This window comes from Tenrec ecaudatus, chromosome 1 (genome assembly GCF_050624435.1).
Source record: "Tenrec ecaudatus isolate mTenEca1 chromosome 1, mTenEca1.hap1, whole genome shotgun sequence".
Taxonomy (NCBI): Eukaryota; Metazoa; Chordata; class Mammalia; order Afrosoricida; family Tenrecidae; genus Tenrec; species Tenrec ecaudatus.
Window position 1 is genome coordinate 104,480,168 of NC_134530.1, and position 27,519 is coordinate 104,507,686.

Here is a 27,519-nt window from a genome sequence, read left to right on the forward strand (position 1 = left end):
GCTCTTAGAACCTGCCGATGAACAATGTAGAACTGAGAGAAGTGGGCATGATACAGTGATAAACCAGCGTTTCCAACACATTCACATGGGCCAGTGGGAAGTAGCGTGAGGCCTGAGCGGCACCTTTGATGGTGCTTCCTCCCTTCTTTGCTTGATCATTTACGTAATTTGTTAATGAGTGCCAGGGACCTGAACTAGAAGTCAATACTACTGTAATTTATGTCAAAGTTTTCAAGAGATGCCTAAAAAGAAGAAAACACATTTTTAAAGGAGACTTGGAGAATAAATGAGACCTAAGAAATACTTCAACAAAACAACAAGGGCTTGGATAAGTGGCTAAGAGCCTGGAAGAAATTACAAACTGATTAAACACCATTTTTAAAACGTCTATTTATGAACTCCTTAGACTGTGCCAAGTAGTATGTCAAGTGTATTCCATCCATTGCCTCGTTTGAGTCTCGTAATATCCCCACGAGGTATGTACAATTATTTTCACTTAAATTTTACAGATAACTCCAGTTTATATTTTAATTCACTTCTCAATACCACACTAATTTTATATGATATAAACAAATTTTAAATTTAAGTGTATTTCAAAGTCTCATACTTTTAACCACTGAATGATACGCTTCTCAGAGTTATAACATTACGCGATAAGGAACAATTAAGATGAGCTTGTTAACAGTGAAAAACAAGAGTTAAGAGCTAAATGAGAATCAGCAGTATGTTGAACATTTAAAATGTCCAACCAAAATGGCACCGGTAATTTTAGAGCCTGAGAGCTTTGTGCTTCTGGGGTAAGGGAAAGGGTCTGTGAGGGATGTGAGACATGGGGAGACTGCAGAGGGGATGAAGATGGACGTGCCAAGGGAAGCATTTCCTTCTTGGCTTTCCTTCAGGCTGAGCTCCTGAGATGCTGCTACGCGTCTCCACATGGTCCTGGCATGGGAGTTGTGCTGCAGATGGTCTGTGTTTGAGCTGGAACGTTCAGTCTCTTACAAGCTGCAAGAGCTGGTTCAACCAGATCGCCTCACACCCAGGCTAGTCTATTTCCACTTACAATCTCCATCCAGTTCACATCTCTCCATATCTCCAGTGGTGGAATTTGGGGGGTGGGGGTGGGGAGGAGATGAAAAGAGATGTGTGACAGCAGTCATTTGCATTGTTCATAAAGTAGGTCAGATTTTATTTTCTTGTAATTTATCTACTCATGGAGCTTCCAAACTATGCTGTCCAGAATAGTAGCCACTAGCTACCCATATATATTGATCATTTGAAAGATGGTTTGTCCAAATTAAGATGTGCTATGAGTGCATAATACACATCAACTTTTGAAGACGCTATGAAGGTAAAAAGGAGTAAAAATTAATTCACTAATTATGTCAATATCTATTATAGTTTTGGAACAATAATATAAAACGTTGAATAAACTCTATATTATTAAAAGTAGTTCCAGCTATTTCTCTTTATTGTTTTAAATGTGGCTACTAGAAAGCTTAACATTACATATGTGACACATTATGTTTCTCTTGACACATCTGTTTTAGAACACTTTTCACAATGCCATGGGCTGTTCGTATAAAGCAATTACTAGGGTCATAACATCATGGACTGGTATGTGCCACACATTGTACCCAACATGTAGATACCATAACCAATGTGTCTTATTTTAATAACAAATATTTTGCTATGCCCATTTTACTATCCTGACATCAACTTCATGGATAACATAAATCAGTCCTCCCTCTATAATTCTTTTCAAAAGCAAGTAAATATCTTAACTATAATATAAATCAGAAATAAGAGAACAGTAATTTATATTATAATAAATAGTATGTAGATAAATGTACAAAGGCTCAAGGATGATTAGAGAACACAGTGAAGAATTAGAAGCTTGCATCTATAGAAATAATTAATATAATGGGACAGCTAAAATTGCAGAGATACCTATGTATTATATAGGGGATTCGTATACAATAAGTATATGCAATGGTATGATTTTTCTAATGTTAAATGAATCTTATTAAATTATGAAAATTTTAAAGTAAAATTTTCCTTAAAATACTTTAGTATACATATATTAAAACCATGCAAAAAAATTATATATGTAAAACATAAGTTCTAGGTGCAAATGTTTAAAAAGAGTTTCTCATTGACACGAGTGTAATATAGGAAAGTGGTGCTGAAAGTGGAGAAATTCTTGGTTGTGCATAAATGTCCAAAATATTGCAAGACATCTATCTTTCCTAGTTCCCCCATCTATTAAATATCATAGTGCCCCCAAACACAATGCTAATCAAAAAGTCAACTCAAAAGTTCAGAAATATCCATTAGGCAATCATATTGCCTCAGTTGAAAGCATTTGGTTTAGATGTTAATTTATACTCCCTAAACTGTATTTCCTTATGCATATAACTCTATCTATATACATAGATACACACATGTATATGTAGCTCTATGGAAGCAAATAGATATTCATACATAAGGAGACTTCAAAAAGTTCATGGAAAATGGACTTTAAAATAATGGAATGTTCCCACGAACTTTGTAGAGCCCTTTATATGTCATAGTGTATTTTACTCCCTCCCCACCAAGATTTCTTTGAGGCATGCAAAAAAATTGCTGTCGTGAAGTTCTTTTTATTCTCATAAATTACCCTCCCTGACTGTTGCTCCAGCTGATCGCCACCCGGGGTGTTCTAAAATGTACTATATTATATGCTCCTCTTTGGAAAGAGGGGCTGTGGGGTACGCTTACTGACTTGCTTCCAAGACAGAACACAGGGTGCCAGTGACATCGGGTGGCTTTCTCTTCACTCTCTTCTATCACTAACCATAAGGGAATCCATCTGTGACGTCATGCAAGCACTCAGACAGCCCTGGGCAAAGTCCACATAGAGAGCAACCCGGCCTTTGTCCGACCATCAGTGAGGAAAGCACAGCTTTCACAGCCATGTCAACGAGCCATCTGACGACAGCTGCAACATCTTAGTCAATCCTTAAATTAACTACAACCTCAACTAACATCCTGATTGTAACTTCATGAAGACCTGGGTCCAGAATCACCCAGCTAAGTTCTTTCTAAATTCCTGACTCACAGAAACTGTGGAGAGAGGGAATATTTATTATTTTAAGCTGCCAAGTTTGAGAGCAATTTGTTATGCTTGATTAATCTTTTGTATATTTGCAAGACACAGTCTTTCTCTTCTTCAAATTGATCATTTACAACAATTAGGAAATAAAACTTTTTCTCTCTTTAATTTATGTTTTAAATGTATAGTTCTACTCTTTTAGATTTTTATATTTTTTTGACCCTTTACTAGATATGATTTACCACACGGACACGTCAACTTGATTTAAACTATTCCTTCATGCCTAACTAATGGGAAGCATCTGAAAATATTTGCCCTTTCTTCTTGAAAGAGAGTTAGTATAAAAGCACTGTCTTAAAGTATCAACCTAGAATATAATCAAGTTCCTATTGATGTATTCATTCATTTATACTGAATTTTCAATGGTCATATTTCTAATTAACTGGCCCTTACTCTGCATGGGGCACAGAGAGAATCTGAACATATAGAGGTGGACGCATCTCATATTTACTTTGATACTGATCCATAGTTAACACACCCTAAGAACATTCTATATTTATCAAACTGGATAGCTAGTGGAGACAATAGCTGGGTCGTAAAAAGGATCATCCTCACTCTCATTCTCTTAAGCATAACCAAGTCACGATCTTCATTTCAGTGGCTGATGTTCAAGTTGCTCAAATCAAAACAGCCTCAGCCACCTGGTAAGCAGCTACAGCCCTAACAAATGTTTTCCCCTCTTTCCTGTGAGTAGAAAACACCAGAGAATGTGCCGTTCACTTAGCAGGAAAGCATTGCCGGCCACACTGATTTAAGTATATACCTAAGGCCCTATGCCACAATTTAATCGTCAGGGACATCGATAATATCCTTACTCTATAGAACATTACAAAGATCCACTACAATGATGGCATCATACTAATAAGGTTTGGAAAACAATAAATATTGGATATAATCTTGGTGATTTCTAAAAACACCTTTATCTTTACCCATCATGCCCGATTCCTTACCCATCATTTCTAAACAATAATCTGAGTACTATAAACACACGCGCGCGCGCGCGCGAGACAGGGATAGCAGGGGAACAGGGCATGAACCCAACCAAGGGGAAGATGTTTATATCTCCACTGGAGAGAGAGAGAGAGAGAGAGAGAGAGAGAGAGAGAGAGAGAGAACACCAGACTTCAACCTGGTGTGCCAACATACTGGCATGAACCCTGTATTGGCCGACCCCCAATCCCAACTACGTGGGTTTCCCTCACCCCAGAGGAATGCACTTCAGAGGACAACCCTGAAGCTGTAGCTCAGGAAGTGGGGTGCTTCTGATCAGGAGCAAATGAAGAATAAAAGAGAGAGAGTGGAACACACCCCAGCCCACCAAGCCCTGAGGACAATAGTCCAGCTCTGTGATAGGTACGTTTATTGTGCCAACATGGCCAATGAACACATACGGGATCAATAGAAGGGCGGAGAGATAATTGGCTCTGTGAGCCTCGCCTTTCTTGTCTCTTGTTCTTTGATGATCAGACCAGTGTGCGGCTGCTTTGCTTGTTCTGTGCCTCAATTTGCAGGCTACACTACCTGTGGGACACCTAACCCGTGGACTGTGTCTCTGTATCTTGAGGTTTTATCAAGGCCTGCTTCGCCATGCTAGTGGAGTCTACATCGCTGAGCTGGAGACTGTCGGATCTTGTCTTCTTGACTGTTGGTGACCTGCCTTGCTGTTTGCTGCCTGTGCCCAGATAGTCTGAATTGCTCTACAGAGGACTACCCAGCGGCCCTCAAGACTTGAAGGACTGACTGCCAGTGTATTAGCTGTCTCATGGAAGTGAGCCATTTGTACTGCTTTATAGATTGTTTATTTCTTTTTTTAAAAAAACATTTTATTAGGGGCTCATACAACTCTTACCACAATCCATACATATACATACATCAATTGTATAAAGCACATCTGTACATTCTTTGCCCTAATCATTTTCTTTTTTTCTCCTCTTTTCTTTTTTTTACATTTTATTAGGGGCTCATATTATGTTATCCATCTATATAAAATTATTCGTGTCCTGGTTTTGTTTCTCTAGAGAACCCTGTCTAACATAGGATCAGAGCAGCCAATGCACAGAGCATCACAGGGCTGACCCCACCATGAGAAAGGACAACATCCCTCATTGACACATAGCATTAAGGGGGATCCAACACCACTGCACGAGAGTGAAACACTAAGGGCGTACAGCAGAGCAGCAAGGGAAGCAAAGCAACGAAATCCCCGACGAACGCCAAAGGTGGACTTTGGGGCCAGGGCGTGGCAGCCCAGCAGGCTCAACTGGAAAGCATTCATAAAGGTCAATGAACAGATGTGGAACTGCTTGAGGGATTTTCAGTTTTTGCCATTGGTTTTTCTCTTTATTTTTTTTTGTTTTGTTGTATTAGCTGCTGTTGATTTTTTGTCTTTTGGATTATGTGTTGCTTTGCTTTGTTTTGCATGTATTATTGTCTACACATGTCTATCTGGACAAGATAGGCGGGATGAATAATCTGGAGAACAATGGGACCGACCGTTCCTGAGGGACACGGGAGAGGGAGAGATGGAGGAAAAGGAGAGGGATGCCCACAAACCCAGGGACAAGGGAAGAATTAGTGATCTAAAATCGATGGCAAGGAGGGCAGAGGATGCGTGGAGGGCCTCAATCAAGGGCAATGTAGCTGAGAGGAATTCCCAAAACCCAAATAAGGAACAAACATGATAGTGGGACAGGAGGAAAATAAAAGGAAGTAGAGGAAAGAACTGGGAGGAAAAGGACATTTATAGAGGTCTAAATACATGCATGTATTACATATATGTAAATACATACATGTATATATATGTAAATACATTTATATATAATGATAGGGGAATAGCTCTATGTCGATGGGATCAGGTATCAGGCACCAAAGACCTCAAACAAAACAAAACAAAACAAAATATCAATGGGAATTAGAGGCAGGGTAGAGTGGAGACACAAAGCCCATCAGTAGTCAATGGGACACTTCCTGTCAGAAGGGTCACAAGGAGGAGATGAGCCAGTCAGGGTGCAGTATAGCATCAACAAAACACACAGCCTTCCTCTGGTTAGTTCTTTAATGCTTCCTCCCCTCTCCACTATCATGACCCCAATTCTATCTTACGAATCTGACTAGACCAGAACATGTATATTGGTACAGACAAGAGCTTACAACACATGGACTCTAGAACAGATAAAGCCCTCAGGGAAAATAAAGGGAGCAGTGATACTAGGAGGGGGAGTAAGGGGGACCCAATCACAATGATCAATGTATGGCCCTCCTCCCAGGAGGCTGGACAGCAGAAAAGTGGGTGAAGGGAGACAGTAGTCAGTGTAAGACATGAAAAAGAATAATTTCTAAATTATCAATGGGATATGGAGGAGGGTGGGTAGGGGGAAGGAAAAAAAAGAGGAGCTGATAGCAAGGGCTCCAGCAGAAAGAAAATATTTTGAAAAAGATGATAACACAATAGCCTTAACTCATATGTTAAAATGAAAAGGCTTGCAGACTGGCTTGGGAAATTTAGCCCATAAATCTGTTGCCTGCAGGAAACACATCTTACACTTGCAGACAAGAATAAACGAAGATCAAAAGGCTGGAGGTAGATATGCCAGGCAAGTGACAACTCAAAAAAAGCAGGAGTCAGAATCTAATCTCAAACAAAACTGGTTCAAACTATAAAAAGAAATGAGGGGCACTTTATAATGCTCAAAGGATCATTTTACCAGGAACCTGGGAGCATAATAAATATATATATGCCAAATGAGAGACCTGCAAGATTTGACAAACAAACTATTCTGAAAATTAAAAAATATATCACAGACTCAACAATTATAGAAGGGGACTTTAATACACCACTTTCAGAGAAAGATAGACTATTGGGAAATAAGCTCAGCAAAGAGCTGAACACTGCAATTAGGCAACTAGAACTGATAGACATATTTAGAGCTTTCCATCCAAATGCCAAAATAATACACATTCTTCTAAGGCACGCATGGCACATTTTTGAAAATAGACCACATGCTGGGACACAAGTCAAGCCTGAATAAATTCAAATACATAGAGATTATACAGACGTCCTTATCCAATCACCATGCCATAAAGCTGGAGATCAATAAAAAGGACAACCTGAAAAATGAGGGCCAACAATTGGAGTATGAGTCATGATCTTCTGTGACATGAGTGGGTACTGACCTAGATTAGAGGGGAGATCAAAAAGCTTCTAGAAGCTAATGAGAATGGGAATACTTTCGTATCAAAACCTATGGGATACAGCAAAGGCGGTCATCAGAGGTAGCTTGATTGCAATAGGCGCATATATGAAAAAGGTAGAGAAACTCATGACAGATACACTCTCACAAAACCTCCAGCAATTAGAACAGAGTCAACAGAACAATCCTTCCAACAGCAAAAGAAAGGAAATAAAATCATGGCAGAATTGAACCACTGGGAAGACAAATGCAGAAGATTGATGCAGCAAAAAGCTGGTTCTTTGAAAGGATCAACAGAATTGATACTTCTGGCAAACCTAACCAAAGAAAGAAAAGAGCAAACAGCAATAGACAGGATGAGGAATGAAGCAGGGTAATCACAAAAGACCGTAAGGAGATTAAAAGGATAATCACAAAATTCTATGAAAGTCTGTACTCCAATGAGTTCAACAATGTGGAAGATATGGAAAAATACTTGGAAAAACAATTCCTCCTCCCTAGTTTATACCAGATAGAGGTCAAGAACCTAAACAAACCCAAAACAAACGAAGAAATAGATATGGTTATCAAGAAGCTACCAACAAAGAAAGCTCCCGGACCAGATGGCTTCACTGGAGAATTCTTCTTCTTCTTCTTCTTCTTCTTCTTCTTCTTCTTCTTCTTCTTCTTCTTCTTCTTCTTCTTCTTCTTCTTCTTCTTCTTCTTTTTTAATCCCTAACCCTAACCCTAATCACTGGAGAATTCTACAAAGATGATAACAACATATCTACAGATTTGTTTGACACACGGATATATGTATGGATTATGATAAGATCTGTAAGAGCCTCCAAATAAAATAAAATTTAAAAACCACCATTGTTTGAAGAAATAAAAATAAATGAAGTTACAAAGAGGAAAAAAAATAAAACTGGAATGGACTTGGATTCTTTTGTGACATACAAGTTCATATCAAACAAACAAACAAACAAGAAAAATATGTGTGCCAATGAATGAGGTAAATAAATTTAAAATGCAAGGAGCATACTTCCTTCAAAGTAGGAAGTACCTTGCTCACCTTGCACTCCCTGCTATTTAGAAAGAGGCACACCATTTATTGGCTGCCTCATTAGAGTGGGTTCTAGAGAAATACGTTTTTCCAATGATGCAGGCTACTGTGGAAGCAGGTCTGCCCCTGGGTCTATATGACAGAATGGACTCATTGATACTTAAGTCAGAGATATGGCAGAGTTAAGGGAAACAGGGCCTACCAACAAGAGCAATCAGTTTGTATCCTAACAGAGCGAAGTAAGGAGGAATTCCACAAATCCAGAGAGAAAACCTGAATGGAGTTGGGCCCTCGGGATGTGAGGGGTACTGCAGTCACCTGTGAAAATCCAACAGCAAAAGAACCAGAGATATCAACCCCACAGCTTATTTTCTTATTCTCTAATCTTCTGCTAATACCTCCCATTGGCTAAACTCAACTGGAAGTTCTGGAATAAGAACACCTGTTGATATAGTCCATAGATGTCAGTTTTCTGGGGACAGCAAGGCGAAAAGGAGCAGAGAACAGATTTGAAGGACAAATAAAAACTGTTCTAATTGTCTGCCCTAAAGTTAGCATTGAAACTTGGTGACCTTATGCCAACAGAATGAACCTTGTCTTCCCCAGTGTCATCTCCGTGGTTATTGGTATGTTTGAAGTCATGATTGTCAGCACTACATCATTGTGTCAATCCAGTGGATCACAGAGGGTTGCCCTCATTTTCTCTAACCTTCTGTCTACTTTACCAAGCATGATGCATTTTCTATTGCTTGGTCTTTCCTGGTGATATGTCTAAATTAAGCAAGGTGATATCTTGCTATCCTCACTTTTAATGACTATCCTTGCTTAATTTCTTCTAAGAAATGTTTGTTCTTTTGGCAGTCCTTGGCATATTGCATAATCTTCACCAACACCACAGTTTGAGTATACTAATTCTTCTGCCTTCCTTTTTCAAGATTCAATTTTCACACATTTATGAAGAGATTAAAAGTCTACAGCTTAGGTTAGACACAACTTGTTATTAAGATGACATCCTTGCTTTTAAAAATTTTACAGAAGCCTTTTGCTGCAGACTTACTGAATGCAATACACTATTTGCTGCTTCTTCTATGGATTTTGATGATTTATAATTAATAATAAAATTATTGACAACTCTTTAACTTGCTTCTCTATTTACCATGATGCTCATTGTCCAGTTGTGAGGACTTTTATTTTCTTCATTTTCAGGAGTAACCCACACTGAAGACTGTAGTCTTTATTGGCTTATTGGATATTGCTTCAGTTTGTCTTCATTTTAGACAAAAAAAGTCTGTGTCATATCCATATTTTAGGTTGTTACTTAAAAAAAAACAGCTCAGATTGTGAACAAGTGACCAGTTTGTTGAAAGGCAACACTTTGTATGTGCTACTCCGATCTTAGGGCTTTCTTGTAAAATGCAGAGGTAGAAGATCTTCAGACTTTTTGTCAGAGCCCATTAACAAGTGAAGCAGAACAAAAGGCTCATGCTCCAAATTTCAGAGTCTGTAAATGGAAAGGGTGAGCATAGCAGATAAAAGATGGGGAAGCACACCGGCAAGGAATTGAAAGAAAATGGAAAAAGTTAAAGAGCCAAGGAACTAAATCAGGCCTTTCATACAACTTTGTTGCTTCTTTATTCACAAGTTGGAGTCTATGATCATTACTGTAATATTTTTCTTTTTCCAATTATTCTAACGAGATGTTCGTCCAACACTATAACCTGTTAAAGGTATGATTCACATTAGAAGATAGAGTCTAATTGCTTGTTTTAGTGGAGAAATAGATCAAAATAATGGACATAAAAGCAAATTCTTACTGTTCACTCACCATATATTTAGCGAGTGCCTACTGTGTGTCATAACCATGCCATGAGCTGGGTGCACAATGACCCAGGCTCTCCCAAGCCGATCTCCCAAATGTGAAACTTCAACTCAGAAAAGTGCTACGCAGGAGAAATCTGTGCTATGAAGTGTGCAAATGATCAACCGCAGGAGGTCAGGGCATGCTTTCCTGAAGACATCATAGAGGAATGCAGACCTGAAGCATGGACAGCAGTACAAAGAACCTTCCAAGAAATGGACAACATGGTCAAACCCACCACGAAGTGTGGGAGCATGCTGATGAGTAGTGAGAAGAGGGGTGGGTGGGCCAGATAAACAGAGATTAGGGTGAAGCATGACTTCAGGTGCAGGTATAAAGGGAGTCGCGTATGTTTTCTATAAGCTATTACAAGGATATTTTTTCCGAATGACATAGTTGCAGTTGCCAGACATGCACTACACAGCGGAGGTTTGGTTAAGGTGGGCCTTCCTCTCCCTTTTCAAGTTTTCTTTGCAGACTCAGGGTAACAACATATTCAGCATAATTGGTCATGGTCTTTACTTGCTTAATTATGGTTCTATAATTCACAACATACCCCTTCTTATACGAAGGAAAAAAACGTGGTTTCTGAAAAAAATGCAATTTTTTATATCTTAAAATGCTGTGCGTGCCACCCATGAGTACCATCTGCTAATAAAATAAATATATATATATTTTAAATCCATGATGTCTTTTGAGGTCTTCTTGGCTAATAAAACTTAGAAATGTTTTAAAAATATATGCTTTATACCTTAGGGCAAGCCTTAACTAAAGGAAAAAATAAACTCTACCACTAGGTGTGAATTATGATAAAGAATACATTTCTCTTTTTAGTCTGTATATAATGGAGGCTAATTTAATAAAAAATCACAAGAGTATCACCGCAGCAAAGTGAACACATGCTCAGTCTCAGTGAGCAAGCCTACAACATCGCAATGCTCATGATCTTTGCCTACAATCTTTTGTGTTCTTTCACTTACTTTCCTGAGATATTTCCCCATCACTCCTACTTTAAGCCCCACTCATTGTGGGACCGAGAGGCAGAGGGCAAGGGGGAGAGAAGCACTCGGAGAGTATCATCAGTGTTCCAGTCTGTTGCCTCAACAGCAGTCATTATGTAAAGGCACACTGCAATCAATAGAAAATCTGTGCTGATCATTTTTCATCCATTTTATCATTGCTTTAGAAATCACTTTAAAAGCCCTCTTTATGTGAATTTGCTGTAAATTTGTTTGTGGGTGCGTGTGTGTGTACGTGCATGTGTAAAACAGAGCATTTACATAATTCCAGATCTATCTGCTGACCTTTAGGACTATCTCCCTACTGGTCCTGGGGGGATACCGGGAAGTGCCCTTCCTAGCCTGAAGTATTTAATTTTTCTCCTTTTATTCAGTCTTCTGTTTTCTTTTTGTTGTTTTTTTCTCCATTGTTGTTTTGCCTACCTATATAAGATAGGCATGAGAAGCAAGCTTGAGGAGAAAGCAACAGGACCTACGGTTCTTGAGGAACTTGAGAGGAGAAAGAGGCAGGGAAGGGAGCAGTGAGCAAACAATGCCATAGACAGGGGAACAACTAGGGAATAAAAATCAACGAGCATGACATAGAGATCCTGGGGGTGTTGGAGCAACAGCATGCCAACTGAGAGGAGGGAGACAACAGTTGGTGTAAAATATTAAAAGATATATATCAAGGGGTCCTGAGGGTGGTGGGGAGAGGGAAGGAATAAAGAGGGCAGCTGATACCAAGGGCTCAATTAGAAAGTAAATGTTTAGAAAATGATGATGGCAACAGATGTACAAATATGCTTGATACAATTGATGTATGGGTCGTTATAAGAGCTGTAAGAGCAGCCTCCAATAAAATGATCTTTAAAAAATAGACAAACAAATAACAACAACAACAAAACCCAGAGCATTTAGAAAGAAGAGCAATTTTTTGTGTCATTTGATTCAGGTAATTCATGGCAGCTAAAACCAAAGTTTGGTAAGACATGAGTGAAAACTTTATTTGAGCAAATTATCCTTTCACTCAGGAGCCAGTAGGATTAGCTAGCATTAGCTCTCATTTTTAAGCATTTGCAGAGCATGCTCCCATAGTGCTCTAGGGTTGGTTCAGGGGTTGCAGCCATTAAAAAGCCCTCTGTCAAGGAGAAAATGCGATTAGACCAACTGCTCGCGCTGACACTTAAAAATTAACTGCAAATCTGTTTGGAGCAGCTAAGGCATTCCCTAAACGCACGCTGGTTACAACTGCTGGCTTTCAAATCATTATTTTGTATCCCTTAAAGGTGCATTTTAACTGTTTTAATATGTGAGGAACAGGCCTGCCAAATTGTGCTTATGGCTTTTTAACACAAGTAATTTACAAATGCAATGAAGCAGATAATAGGACACATGATAACAAATTTGAAAATCTGTGTTGATGGCACTGCTGCTGCAGAAGCAGCCTTGCACCCAGTTGCTGGGAAAAGAAAAATATTGTTTATCATTTCACAGGTGGCCTCTTTCACCCAATGGTGAGTTTAGGGTCATGTCCTTGAGCAGAGATCAGTCCCTTCTTGCACACAATATTCCACTTCAAATCATCTGGAATGTGTGCATTTAGCATAACTCAGTTCACAGTAAGAATTTCACTCAACACAAAACATTTAGGAACAGTCTAAACGAAATAGCTTTTTTTTTTAAGTAAAGAAAGGCTTCTAAAACTGGCTACATAGTTTAGCTTATAAATCTTTAGATATTTCTTTAAAAATACAAAAGGACACTTAATACTGGTTCTGTTAGTAAACATAAGGAAGTTTTCATTAAGAAAAGCAGTTAGAGCAATTTAAAAAATAATAAAACTAGTCTTTATAATAAGTTTATTCTAAATGATTTCATGTTGATAACTTTCTAAGCTGTGATGTGATAAATGTGTTCATTTTAGTTTGGAAGTAGAGTGAAAATACAATGAAGTGCTCCAGCATCATCCTTCCCCAGCACCAGCACTTCTGCGTATGATGCCTGCTGGACCCAAAGCAGCTTATCAACTAGAACAATAGGAGATTTGGGGAGAAACAACATAATTCTTTAAAATTATACATGTTTATTTGTAAGCAAAATTATTCACTGCTTCTTGATTCCACAAAATCAAAAAGTCATCTTGAAACTATCTTTGTTCTTCAAAATATTATCTGGGAGGCTCCTCCTTGCTATGAAAAGATGGATTCTCACTTCCTCCTATCACTTGGGATTGGGAATACTTTTTTTTCTCTTAACAAAAGAAAAAGCCCTCAAACCATTCTCTGATATTTCAATTTAGAATAGATTAAATTGACCCTGAACTAGGAGTATTGTAAAAAGGGACACCAATCCCAAACCAATCAACTGGCTTTGAATCAACCCTGACTTTTGTTGTTGTTGTTGTGATTGTTAGATACTATAGAGTTGGCTCCAACTCCTAATGACCCTAGAAACAACAGAATGAACCATGCTCACGATGATTATGCTAGAGCGCATTGTCGCAGCTCCTGGGCCAACCTATCACATCGAGGGTCTCCTTTTTATCACTGCTCCACCACCGAGCATGATGTCCTCCTACAGACACTAAGCTCTCCTTATATGCCCAAACTATGAAAAATAAAGTCTCACGACCCTATCTTCTAAGGAGCCTTCTAGCTGTACTTATTTTAAGAGACATCATGAAATTTCAAGAGGCACCTGAAATTCCCATGACTTGGGTCAGCCCCGTCTTAGTTTCCAGCGAACACTTTCAGGGGGCTGTGCAGTAGATTTGCTCAGTGCAATATTTCATTTGATTTCATGTTGTTGCTTCCATGTGTGTTGATGGTGAAATTAAGTAAAATGAAATGTTTGCGACTTCAATTTTCACCATTTATCATGGTGTTGCTTATCAGTACAGCTGTGAGAGCTTGGCTTGCTTTAGATTGAGTTATACTCTATGTTGAAGGTTGTAGTCCTAGATCTTTACTGTAAATGCCTTCAAGTACTCTTCACTTTCAGCAAACAAGATTGTGTTGGCAGTTTGTTAACTCTTCCATCAATCCCGGCAGCTCATTTTCCTTAATATAGTCCAGCTTCTTTGGTTCTTTGCTCCACATGCAGAATGGATAAGTATGGTGACGCAGATTGACTAAATATGATGAAGTATCCAACCGTGACACACAGCTCTCCTGATTTTAAACCATACAGTATGTCCTTGTTCTGTTTAAACCACTACCTCTTGGTCTATTGCACAGGTACCACATGAACACAATGAAGTTTTCTGGAGTTCTCATTCTTCTCAATGCTATTGATAGTTTGTTATGAACCATAAAGTTGAGTGCCTTTGCATAGTCAATAAGACACAAGTAAACATCTTTCTGACATCCTCTCCCTTCAGAAAAGATCCAGCAGTAATGCTATCTCTCGTTTCACATACCTTCTGAATCCAGCTTGAATTTCTGGCCGTGTCTTGTTCTACTGCTATATCTGCTTTTAAATTATCTTCAGCAACATTTTTCTTGCATGTGATAGAAGAGATATTCAACTATTTTCATATCCTGTGGGTCACCTTTCTTGGTAACTAGTAGGGATCGTTCCCAGTAAACTGGCCAAGTAGCTGTCTTCCAAATTGCTTGGCATAGACTAGCATCTTTGTGTTGGAACATTTCGGTTGGAACGCCATCAATTTCTGGAGTCTTGTCTTTTGCTGCTGCCTCCAGCGCAGCCAGGACTTGTCCCTTCACCACCATCAGTTCTTTATCCCATAAATGCTTCCTCTGGAAATGGCTGCATGTTGACCAGTTATTTGTGGTATAATGACTTTGTTCTTCCTTCCATCATCTGTTGATGCTTCTTGCATCCTTCAATATTTACATTTTTCAGTGGCTAATACTTCAGATCTGGATTGTTGCCGCTTCTTCCTAGTCTGCTCTTAGTCTGGAAGCTGCAGTGAAACCTGTTCATCACCGTGGCTCTGCTAGTATTTAAAATACTGGTGGCATATGTTCCAGCATCATGGCAATGTGCAAGGCACCACAGTACAACAAACTGACAAACAGCAGCATAGATACAACATAGGTTTCCCAGGCCTGTAATATTGATGAAAGCAGATCGCCACATCGTTCTTCCACAGAAAAGCTGGTGAGTTGGGACCTCTGATCTTTAGTACATGGCTGAACACTGAACCACTGTGCCTTTAGGCTCCTCATTATTGGTATTGCTGAGAATTATTGAATTACTTTTCGCAATAATCCTAAACTCATGTAGCATTTCCATTTTCCATAGGCAAGGAAATTGAGGTCACCTAGACCAAACCTACAAAATATGAGCAAAACCTCGATCCTGGTTCCAAGTTTTAATTCTATCACAAAACAAAATAAAAGCAAACATAAAACCACAGAGATAACAAACACGTATTTTAAAGCCAGAAGAGCTCACGTTCTATGATGCACAGCTAAGAACATTTATGATACTATGAACTTTTCAGACCATGTGTTATTCTAGAACTACATTCATGTGCAAACAGTAAAATACCCCAAGATATAACAAGAGCATTCTGAAGCCTTAGATTGGAAGAACACAATATTTAGTCTTGTTCTTTACGCTTCTTTATTCCTCTCCACGACCTATCTTCTTGTCCTGCTTTCTAATTCTCCAATTATGTGTAGTTTTTACATGGTATTACTGAAATCATCTTTTGAAAATTACTTTCAATTGCTATTCTCAAAGGCTATTCCCTCTTGGAAGATAAAACTGAAAACCAGGGGAAATTCTTTTCCCATCATTTGTAGGTAGGGCACAGCTTTCTTTCTGCCAAAACACTCTACACATATTAAATTGATGCTATTAATTGTTGCTACTAGAAGCTATATGACTTTCATAGCCTGTGCCCTAGTAATAATAAATTAAAAATTCTTAAGTCATCATCTAAAGTACAGGAATTATGCCTTAGGAAAATTGTATAATATATTCACAGATAATTTTGAGCCCTTCTTACAGAGAACATACACACTATCTTCCTTGGTATTTTAAAAATTATTATTCAAATGAAACTCTATATTTGTCTTCTTTAGTTTCATTTTCAGAGAAAAGTCTTTAATCTAACAATAAGTCATAGAATATCTATTCCTGGCAGGTGATGATAATAGGATTTCATACATGTCAACAAACTAGCTGGTGAAATTCTTAATCAGGCTGCCTTCCTTTTGATTTGCCTATGAAAATTTAAAAGTTTATGTATTAACTAAATTGATCTAGGTCCTAGTTTTTATTTTTAAACAGCATTATTATTATTAGCTGCTTGGTTGAGTTTCAAAACTAAGGATGATTTTTTAAACCAACAAGCTTTCATTTTTCTTTTCCTTTATTTTTATAATCTGGGACTGCCTTCTACTAAAATGCTTTGTGTTTAGTTTAATTGCTGCTGCTACTCAACGATCCCTGGTGAAATTTATTCTTTCCTGTCAAGACAACAATCAATAATAAGACTTTGGAAATAAAAGGCTTCATGTGACATTGACTTATCCCACTAGCGAATGTTAACTATATGCTAGACCATATTTACTCACCCATAAGTCCTAGGAGAATGTAGCCAACAATGAAAAATAAGAAGAATACGCAGCACAGAACATCTGTACAACTCCTAAAAATAAAAAAATAAAGGATTAAAAGTGAATCCGAAATGACTTGTCTATTTGCATGAGATACTGGTAGAAAGAAATAAGCAATAATGTGTATATGGATGTGATTTATACCCAATAATTCTAATTTAAAAAACAAAGCTCACTGCCACCAAGTCCATTTTAACTCTTGGTGACCAAATAAGACAGAGGAGAACTCCGTGTTCACTTCTGAAACTGGAACTGCTTAAGAGAGTAGAAAGCCTCATGTTTCTCCCAAGGAGTGACGGGTGGATTCAAACTCCCATCTAATGTGTAACCCACTACACCACCAGAGCTCCCGGAATTCTGACTGATAGAATAGATATACTACTATATTTTAGATGTGTCAGCTTCCCCAGGAGTCTGACTATTTTATATTCTTCGTTTTTTATTGTAAAAGGCTTTCGGAGGTATATAAACATCAAGTGACTTTTTGAAATTGTAATTTAAGTGATTTGATTTTATGAGTTTTCTCATCCTGTCTCCTGGACACATTATAGAGTGAAAAGAGCAATCGTCTCTTCCTTCCTTCTTTCACTTCCTTCTACATGTACATGCACCTTTGAAAGGTATTATCACTGTCATCAAGTTCACTTCAGCTCCGTTACTAAGCTTCTGAGACTGGAAATCTTCCTAGGAGAAGAAAGCTTCCGCTTTGTCCTGCAGATCAACGGATGAGTTCAAACTGGTGAACTAACAGGGAGCAATCCGATTCTTACCTGACAACACTCCCAGAACTATGTATTTTCCCAGAAATTTGTTGAAGTCTCTGTGTCCTTTTGAAACAGGAAAGTTCCTAGATGATGCAGTTAATGTGACCGCAGATAGCCAAAAGGCTGGAAGCTTGAGTGCATTCAAAGGCTCCGCTGAAGAAAGGCCTGACACTCTACTTCCAAAAATACGACCCATAGAAAACTCTGTGACTACAGTTCTACTCTGACCCACCCGGGGTCAACATGATACAGGATTGACTTGGTTGGTTTTTTTTTTTAACTATTATTAAAAACTCTGTGACTACAGTTCTAATCTGACCCACCCGGGGTCAACATGATACAGGATTGACTTGGTTTTGTTGTTGTTGTTGTTTATTATTAAAAGATTAACTCTCAATTTCTGAGGAGCAGAGTTAAAACTGTTCTGCTAACAGAGTATATACACGATTGAAAAATAAACTACTTTAACACTTTAATTTCCCATCATTATAGTTAGCAAAATATGGCTAAGATAGAGGAAACCCCAACTCTGATGCTAGCTGAATCCAGTAGAGAAAGTCAAAGTTCTCCGTCTACAGTACTGTTTACTCTTAATATCATATCCTGTGCAGCTTGCAAGTGGCTTGGATTGTCAAAACTGTCTTCCAGTGAGGTTGCATGAACTGAGAAATAATATATAATCCTTCATTTGAAACTTAATGAAGAATCTGTGAGTAAAAAAAAAGATCAACTTATGTGACAAGATTAAATGTTATACTGGAGTAATAATGTTATAGCAAACTATTAGCCTGACTCTTGAAGCATTTGGATACCCAGTAACTTTTTAGCACAGTAGGCTTAATTTACACATTTGTTAGGTGATGGTAGTAAAAGTAGTCATCACCATTGTTGTCAACATCATACTAATACTAGTAGTTATTTTTGTCAGGGGTCATTAATATGATGCATAAGTATAGTGACCTTATGCAAACAGAATGAACACTGTCTGGCCAGTGCTCTCCTCATAATGGCTATGTTTGAGCTCATAGTAGCGAATTTCATAGTAGTAGGTGCAATAATATCATAGGTTGTTAAGATCTTTTCATGTTTTGATACAGTTAACTTTGTGAATTTTCTAAAATTTTCTTTAGATTGTTAGGAGTCATAAATTGGGTTGACTTGCTTGAGGTTCATAAGAGACATCGTTACAGAGACAGGCAAAAATCCAGGTCTCCAGTTCTTAAAAATTCTCATTTTGTAGTTAATGTAGTTACAATTTTCTGTGAAGATTCACAAAAGCTATACTTAAAACGTAAAAACAATCACACACATTCCTATTACTCTTTAATTCACACCTGGGAGTGAATCTTTCATAGAAAAAGTTAATCGTGGCTAATTCATAGCAAACTATCATTTATTTTGCTCCACATTTGTCCCAGGATTTAAGAAAATAATTGAGTTCAGGAGTTATAAGCATAGAAATAAAAGAAGAAAACAGTTGTTGCCACTTTCTCTACCTAACAGCCATTGAAAGCTAAAACCTGTTTGGGTGTGGAGAGAGCAGTTGGTTCCTATGAACTCGGACACATCCTACTCAGAATCTGGTCCCCGTCCTGTCAGAGCCGTGTTACATAGAGAGACACTTAACAAGAGCTAAAACTAGAACACTGGTGTGCTTTAATTAGGCATCTGTAAGAAGTCATCGCCCTTGTGCATAAGCATCGCTACCAAGAAGACACAGAGGAGCGTGATGAAGGGCGCCAGCCGGTCAGCCATTCAGTGATTATGGATCTACAACTTTACATGCATCTATCTGTACACGAGGTAGTATGTACTATAAATCTGTCTGTAAGTGCGCAATGTTATAACGTTATGTAGTAAGGACTGGGGTTTTACATTGCGATTTCTACTTTTTTGGTGCCAAAGACATTCCAATACACCAGGGACCATAACACGATCCCGGTCCACCGTTCTCAAAGGAGTCCCTTCTCTTACATCAGTTAGATAGCATTCCTAACGTTTTCCCATTGGAGTTGCTGGGGGTTACTTGTGGGATCAGGGAGGATAATGTGTCCAAGTTCACTTGGAGTTCCTGGAAAGTGACCTTAGAGAAACAATGGACCAAACCTCATGGTCACGCTGGATAATTTTATCTTATTTAAACACAAATTATTTTGCACAACCTGAAAGTTATGAACAGAGAACAAAAGAGCCTAAGAAAGGGCAAAAAGTTAATCCTGTATGAGGTGTTTACTTTTTCCTTAATTTCTTCCTGATTAATTAGTTTTGATTTGGCTCTCTTTGTAGTTTTAAAATTTTTGTCTCAAAAACAGGCTTGTGCGTGTGTATATGTACTTTGCCATTTCTTCAAATAAGTTATACTTCTTACTGTTTCCTCAGGTATGTTCTCTCTAAAAGTATTAGTCTTTAGAAAATTATTGGAAAATTGAATTTATACAAAATCTAAAAAATAGCATGTTCATCAATGTGTGAATCAAGGCACATAACTGGAGTTACAGTGCCCTGTTTTTGTGTCCCTGTCTTCTTCCTAGGAGATGAACAATGTTTGAAAGCCAAGGATATCCCTGGCATTTCTTTTTCAAGACCCCCGAAGAGAGCCCAGATAAGATGCCTGGGTGACACAAGTCCGTGGATAAAAGTCATTCTCAATGACATTCCAGCTAGAGGTCTGTCATGGCGGCACTTCTGGTACTACCTATATCTGTCTTCGCAACGAGAAGCCTGTTGTGTTTGTTCGTCACCATGGGGGCCCCACACACATCGACCCAAACACTTCCTCTCCGCGCCTTCCTCGCAATCATTGCTGCGCCAGTCCATCTTATTGAGGGTCTTCCTTGTTTCTGCAGCCCTGCTATCCTCCAGGCTGTCCTCCAGGGACTGGTCCCTCCTTGACGACACCATTCGTCATCATCCTCCCTTTATAGAAACAATCCCTGTGCTTCTTCCAGGACGTGTGTTTGTACTGTTGGAATCCCAAGGTATATTCAATATTCGTCACCAGCATCATAACTCAAATGCATCATTTTTACTTTGTCTTACTTATTCATTTTGCAAAGAAGCCCGGGAGGCACTGTTGGGGAAGCATGGAGTACCAATGGAAATGCTGGTGGTTCAAATCCACCAGCCACCCTGTGGGAGAAAGATGCAGTGCTTTTGAAGATCTACAGTATTGGAAATCTCATATAGAGTTACTACGAGTTTGAAAGGACTTACTGACCGTGATCATTAAGATTTATGATGTCAAGCTGGCCAATGAACACATGTGAGATTAATTGAAGTGCATATTGATAATCAGCTCTGCGAGCTTCGCCTTTCAGGTCTCTTGCTCTCTGATGATGAGATCAGCGTGCGGCTGCGTTACCTAATTCTCGGCCTCTACTGGCAAGGCTCACTTCCTGCGAGACCTCCCAAAAGAGAAGCCATATAGACCTACTCTGATATAGTCCTGGGTGCTGGAGAAGCCACGTGGAGACCCCAGCCAGTGCTGAGATGCTTACATGCTTATTGATTCAGCTTTCTTCCTGCATTTGGTGTCATTGTGTATGTTTTGTGAGTTTGAGGAGGACTTTTCAGATCAATGTTGGCCATATTGGCTAAGGTTGGACTTAGGGGCTTGGACTGGGTTGGGATGCTTTCTTAATGTACACTTACCTTTTATATAAAACTCCCATATACATATGAGTTTCTGAGGATTTCTTTCCTTAGTCTACTCAGACTAACACTGGCATTAGTTTGGTTTTTCAGCGCATCATTCATTCTCTCATTCTCACAGGAGCATGCAGTGATATAACAAACCACGATTTGGGTCGGGTGCACTTTAGTTCTCAAATAAGAGCAGGATGCCAATTATAAGCGTGCTTGCAGATTTACCCTTTCTCCTGCCTCGCATCCACAAATACAGTGTATCTGTGACACAGATTCCTAAGTCTCCTTTGGCTTTCTGTTTTCTTAGTGCATCTTCCGTAGGCACACCTAGCGCCTTCACGCTGATGTGTCTTTCATCCACCCCTTTCCTTTTATTCCTGCTGCCCGTGCTCATTCCAGCCTTTCTGATCCCAACTTCAAACTATTGCCGTGGCCCCTTCATTGTGCTCCTCCATGGAGTTTCTGCCTGCCTCAATTCATTTGGTACATCCATGATTCCACTGGTTTGTGCTCACAGCAGTGCATTGTTCTAAAAGCCTGCGGTGCTGCTCCACCACTCTTGTAATAATTCCCAAACATCTTAAGGTGATATTTAAGGCTATACACATTCATCTCATTCTGAAACCCTAACTATCAATTTTAACACTATCTGCCTCTACTTGCCTCCATGTTCTTCAGCCAACTTAGCTTTTTACCAATCTTTGATATCTTACTCTCTTCTTTGTCCACACAGGGTTGTCGGCTCACGGCATTTACAGATCCCCTAGCCCACAGTGCAGGGTTTACATGTTACATGTTACCTGGATTTAACAACTAACAATGCTCCCTTTAACTGTCGAAAATACACAGGTGTGGCTCTCCACCCATCTAACAAAATCACAACTGTGAATCAGTTCAAATATTCCCTCTTTCATGAAATTTCCTATTAGAAGATACTCATCTCTCTTTTGGTAGACCTAAAAATTCTGTTTGCATATCTTTCTTTTATCTGTTATAACTTAGGCCAAACAACCATGGCAAACTACAGTGCATGTGCCAAACAAAGACTAGCATACAAGGTTAAGCCAAGGTCACTGCGCAACATTGGCATCGTAGGTGACCACAAAGTCAGCGGTTTGAATCCATGAGCTACTCTAAGTAATAAAGATGAGGTTTTCTACTCCTGTGAGAGAAGAAGCCGCCTGGACCTCCCCCCATGCAGCCCTGGGTGCTGGAGCAGCCATGTGGAGACCCCTGCCAGCGCTGAGATGCTTACACACTTACTGATTCGGCTTTCCTCCTGCAGTTGACATCATAATGTGTTTTGTGAGATGGAGGAGGACTTTGTAGATTGGTGTCGGACATATGGGTTAATGGGTTAATGTTGGACTTGTGGGCTTGGGCAGCACTGGGTGGAGATGTTTTCTTGATGTGCACTTACTCTTTACATAACACTCTCTCTTACACATATGAGTTTCTGTGGATTTGTTTCTCTAAAGTACCCAGACTAACATAGCCAGTAAAGAGTTCGTTTCTGAAACCCCCAGAGGTCATTCAAAGATGATGTCCTATGAGTTGGGGTCAATGAGACTGGTTTTTGGTTTGGTGAGTTAATAATGGTTTCTATATTATTTAATAATAGTAAAAACGAAGAAAATATTTTGTGACAAGTGAAATTATATAATATTAATATTTCATTGTCCATAAATAAAGTTTTGTTTTTTTGTTTCTAAAACAGCTATTTACATATTATCTATGGCTGCTTTTGTACTATGTGACTAAGTTGAGTATCTGGAATAGAAAGCATGTGGCTGGAAAAGTTCATAATATTCACTAGCTATCTCTCTATGGGAAATGGGTTCAGATGTTTCCCAGACTATGAAAGTCCACCCTAGCAGAATTCAACACAATATTTTGGCTGCTACAGAAATCCAGCAAATCTTTGTTCTGTGAATGATTAGTAAGACACACCTCTAACTGAGAGACTGATATACCCTAGGCAAACTCTGGTAAAAAGCTGTGTTCTGGTAAAAAGCTGTGTTGCTGTGTTTCAAGTTTCAGATCACTTCTATGCACCTAAATGGTGGATACATTATTCAAGTTTTTTGGTAAGAGCATTCGATTTAACTCTGAGGTAATAAGACAATTTTATCTGATAAGTACATATTTTGTTGTGAGGTACCAGTGACTTAATTCCAACCCCAAACGACCTGATGCACAGCGGAAGGAAACACTGTCCTATCCTGTGCCATTCTCACAATTGCTCCTATTCTTGAGTCCATTGTTGCAGCCACCGTGTCAATCCATGTCCTTGTGGGCCTTCCTCTCCTTCACTGTCATTCCACTTTATCAAACACTATGTCCTTCTCCAGGGCTGGTCTCTTCTGGCAACATGTCAAAAGTATGTAAGATGAAGTTTCGCCATGCTGGACTCTAAGGACAATATATTTTAGTTTTATATCAATTCTTATTCTCCAACAATTGTCCTTCTGCTTCTCTTTCATGGACCGAGTTCTTCTTCCATTGAGAAGCTGATCCACTGACTGATTTTCTTTATTGATAACAGATGAAATTCCAGTGCTATCAACTATCCTGAAAGGCCATTAATAGCAAGCACTAGTTTGAGAATGGAAGGCCTAAAAGTCGTTATTCTCTGACAGGTCATCTATTCATGCCTAGTGAGTCTGTTTGGGGACTGTTCACTGCCTTTGTAACTGCATTTGGATGTTCACTTTTGTTCCCAAGTTCTCAGTGTCACCAGGGTATATCTGTCTACAACACAGCTGCATTTATAAACCCAAGCCTGGAAATATTGCTCCTCTGATGGTAGCTGGATGACATCATTATGCTTTGTTAGCCCTGAGACTCTTATTGAAAAAGTCTGTTCCAGGAAATAAAACGAATGTGTCACTTCCCAGAATCTCTATCAGAGAACAGTGTACTATGGAGCTATCTGTCAAGCTTCTCGGAGAACCACTTGAAAAACTGCAGATTGTGGCTGTCATTTGAGATTGGACAGATCATCTCAGCTGATAATAATTGGTGAGCACACTAAAAGTATTTGGGGTTATTTGGGGATGAATTTCTATATATGTTATGACGTAACTTCTATTTCACCACATTCCACCTACTTATTTGATGAAGAGTCTGGTGATTTTATGAAAGGAGCATTCTCTAAGAGGTAGTGTTCCAAGGGGTTAATTATATCTTTTGTCCTTGCTCAGTTCTCTTTTCCAGAAACATTGACTAATTTTCACTATTGCTCTGCTCCCCAAAGAGCAGATTTAGCTTCTGTTTTTCAACTAAAGAATATTTTTAAAGATGGGTTTTTTAATAAGAAAGTTATGCTGGCCATTTCTATAATTATAATAAGAGGTGACAGTGCATTTTGAGTATTTATCCTGTTATTAAAATAAAAATTTAATAGGAAGCCAAAAATGAGCTTTTAATTACATGAACTTGTATTTTCAGGTGTTCAGTACTAATTCAAGTGTTCCAAAAAATTAAACTTGAAAATTACATTTATCATTAGACATAATTCTGGCACTCAATTGGTGAAAAAGAAAAGTCAGTTTTTGTGAGATTTCTTTAAAAGTACATTTTCAACCGTTGCTAAAAAAAGAAGGCAACAATAACTTAGTAACCTAAGAAATGTATAGTTAAAGCAATACTATTTTTGTATGCTACAGTCAATTCCGGCTCTCTGTATGGATGTAGAACTAGCCCACATGTTTCAAATGCCTGTCATCATTGTGAGTCGAAGGACTTGATCGGACCTGTTCATCTCTGTTTCCTGTTGTTACTGAATCATAGTGACCTCATGCACAATAGTTTTAAACATTTCCCCATTGAAATTACCATTGTTTGGGTCAGGCATACCTTAGTCCTTAAAGTAACATCTTTGCTTTTTAACACTCGAAATCAGTGCTTCGCAACGTGTGGGTCGAATGACCCTTTCACAGGGGTTGCCTGATTCATAACAGTAGCAAAATTACAGTGATGAAGTAGCAACAGAAATAATCTTCTAGTTGGGGTCACCACCACGTGAGGAACTGCATGAATGGGTCGCGGCAGTAGGAAGGTGGAGAACTGCTGGCACCTTTTGCAGATTTGTCCCATGCAGCACATCACTGGATTTCCTTACGACTGCTCCCTTGAACGTTAACTGTGGATCCACGTAAAACGAAATCGTTGACAACTTCGTTTCCACCCCGTTTATCTTGATGCTGTTTGTCGGTCCAGTTATGAGGGGTTTTGTTTTCTGGACAATGAGATATAATCCACACTGAAGGTGCGCTCTGAGCGTCCTTTTCACGTACAGCAAGGAAGGCTGTGCCATGTGCATATCTCACGTTGTTCATACGCCTTCCTCCAATCCTCAGAGGGAATCCTTCCCAGTGCCCAGCTTCTCGGATTACTTGCATAGTATGCAGATTGAATGAGTGTGATGAAAGGCTACAACGCTGACGCAGACCTTTCCTGATTTTAAACCACGCTTTCCCCCTTGTCCTGTTCCAAGGACTGCCTTTTAGTTGATGGATAGGCTCCATTCCGTGCAATGTTATATAATTTTTTATGATCTATACAGTTGGGAGCCTTTGCAAGTTGATATTAGGTGTTCTCTAGTCATGGCTCTAAGGACCCATGAGCAACAGAACCAAGCATTACCTGGTCTTCACCATATTCACAATCCTTGTTGGGCTTGAACTCACCATGGCAGCCATTTGGTCCTTCCATCTTCTTGATGGTCTTCCCCTTTATTGATAACTTGCCTGCTCCTTTACTCAGCATGATGTCTTTTTCTAGAGACTGATGGGAGATGAAGTCGTGCCTGCCTATAGGAGCATTCCGTCTGGATGCCTTGCAAGACAGATTTGTTTATTCTTCAGAGAGACCATGCTATTTTCAGTATTCTTCACAAACACCATAATTCAAATGCATAAATTCTTAGTTGGTCTTATTGATTCATTGTACAGTTTTCACATACATATGAGGTGGTGAACAAACACCACATCTTGCATCAGCTACATATTAGCCTCAAAATGATATTCTTACCCTCCCATACTTCAGAGAGATCCTATGTGGCAGATTTGCACAGATGTAATATTGACAGATGTAATACCTTTTCTGATTTCTTGACTGCTGCTTCCATGAACATTGATGGTAGATCCAAGCCAAATTAAATCTCTGACAACTCTTCAATCTTTTCTCCATCCATAATGATGTTGTCTATTAGTACATTTGTGTGTATTTTTATTTTCTTTACCTTGAGTTCCTCCATTTGTGATAGCTTTATTTTTCTTCAGATAGTCCAGTTTCTCTTGTTATTTGATAAGCATACAGATTGAATAAGTATTGTGAAAGGCTACAACCCTGATGCATAACTTTCCTGATTTTAAAAGTACTCCCTTGCTGCCTCTTGATTTACATACAGATCCTGCAGGAGCATAATTAAGTCCTTTGGAATTTCCATGCTCGATGTTAAATATCGTTTGTTATGATCCATAGAGTCAAATACCTTTGTGTAGTCAATAAGACACAAGTACAAATCTTTCTCTTATTTTCTACTTTCAGCCAAGATCCATCTGACAACAGCAATGATACCTTTCATCCAACAGTCTTTATTGAGTCCTGGAACAATTTCTGGCAGTTCCCTGTGGTTTTACTATGCCAGCCATTGTTGAATTAACATCAGCAAAATTTTACTTGCCTATATTAATGGTATTGTTCTAAAATTTTTGCATTCTGTTGGATCACCCTTCTTTTGAATGGGAATATAGAGCATTTCCAACCAGTTGACCAGTTCTTCTAAATTTCCTGGCATAGACGAGTGAGCGCTTCCAGTATCTCATCAATTTATTAAAACATATCTATTGGTATTCCATCAAATCCTGGAACCTTGTTTTTGACTAATGCCTTCAGCAAAGCTTGGACTTCTTCCTTCGGTACCATTGGTTCTTGATCATAAGCTGCCTCTTGAAATGCTTGAATGTCAACCATTCTTGTTGGTTCGGTGACTCTCTATTCCTTCCAACTTCTTTTGATGATGCTTCCATCGTTCAATATTTAGAGGTGCCTTTTGGAATTTTCTGCTCAGCTGTTTACATTCATAATTTCTTCCGATTGCTGTAGCTACTCTACACTCAAAAGCAAGTTTCAGAGTCTCTCCTGACATCCACTTTGGTCTTTTATTTTTTTCCTGTCTTTAATGGCCTTTTACTCTCTCCATGTCGTCATCCGCTGCTTTTCAGGTCTGCTAGCTCTAGAAGAGCCTTAGGACACTGTGACACAAGTG

At 38.9% G+C, this 27,519-nt stretch overlaps 1 protein-coding gene across 1 annotated transcript in view; it reads right to left on the bottom strand.

Annotated features, from left to right (window-relative positions):
• SLC44A5 (solute carrier family 44 member 5) overlaps positions 1–26,015 on the bottom strand; it is a 115,385-nt gene extending 89,370 nt beyond the window's left edge. Inside the window, exon 1 of the mRNA XM_075537502.1 lies at positions 25,893–26,015. Coding sequence (XP_075393617.1) covers positions 25,893–26,015 — 123 coding nt within the window. The remainder of the gene's footprint in view (positions 1–25,892) is intronic.
• Between the last annotated feature and the right edge of the window lie 1,504 nt (positions 26,016–27,519).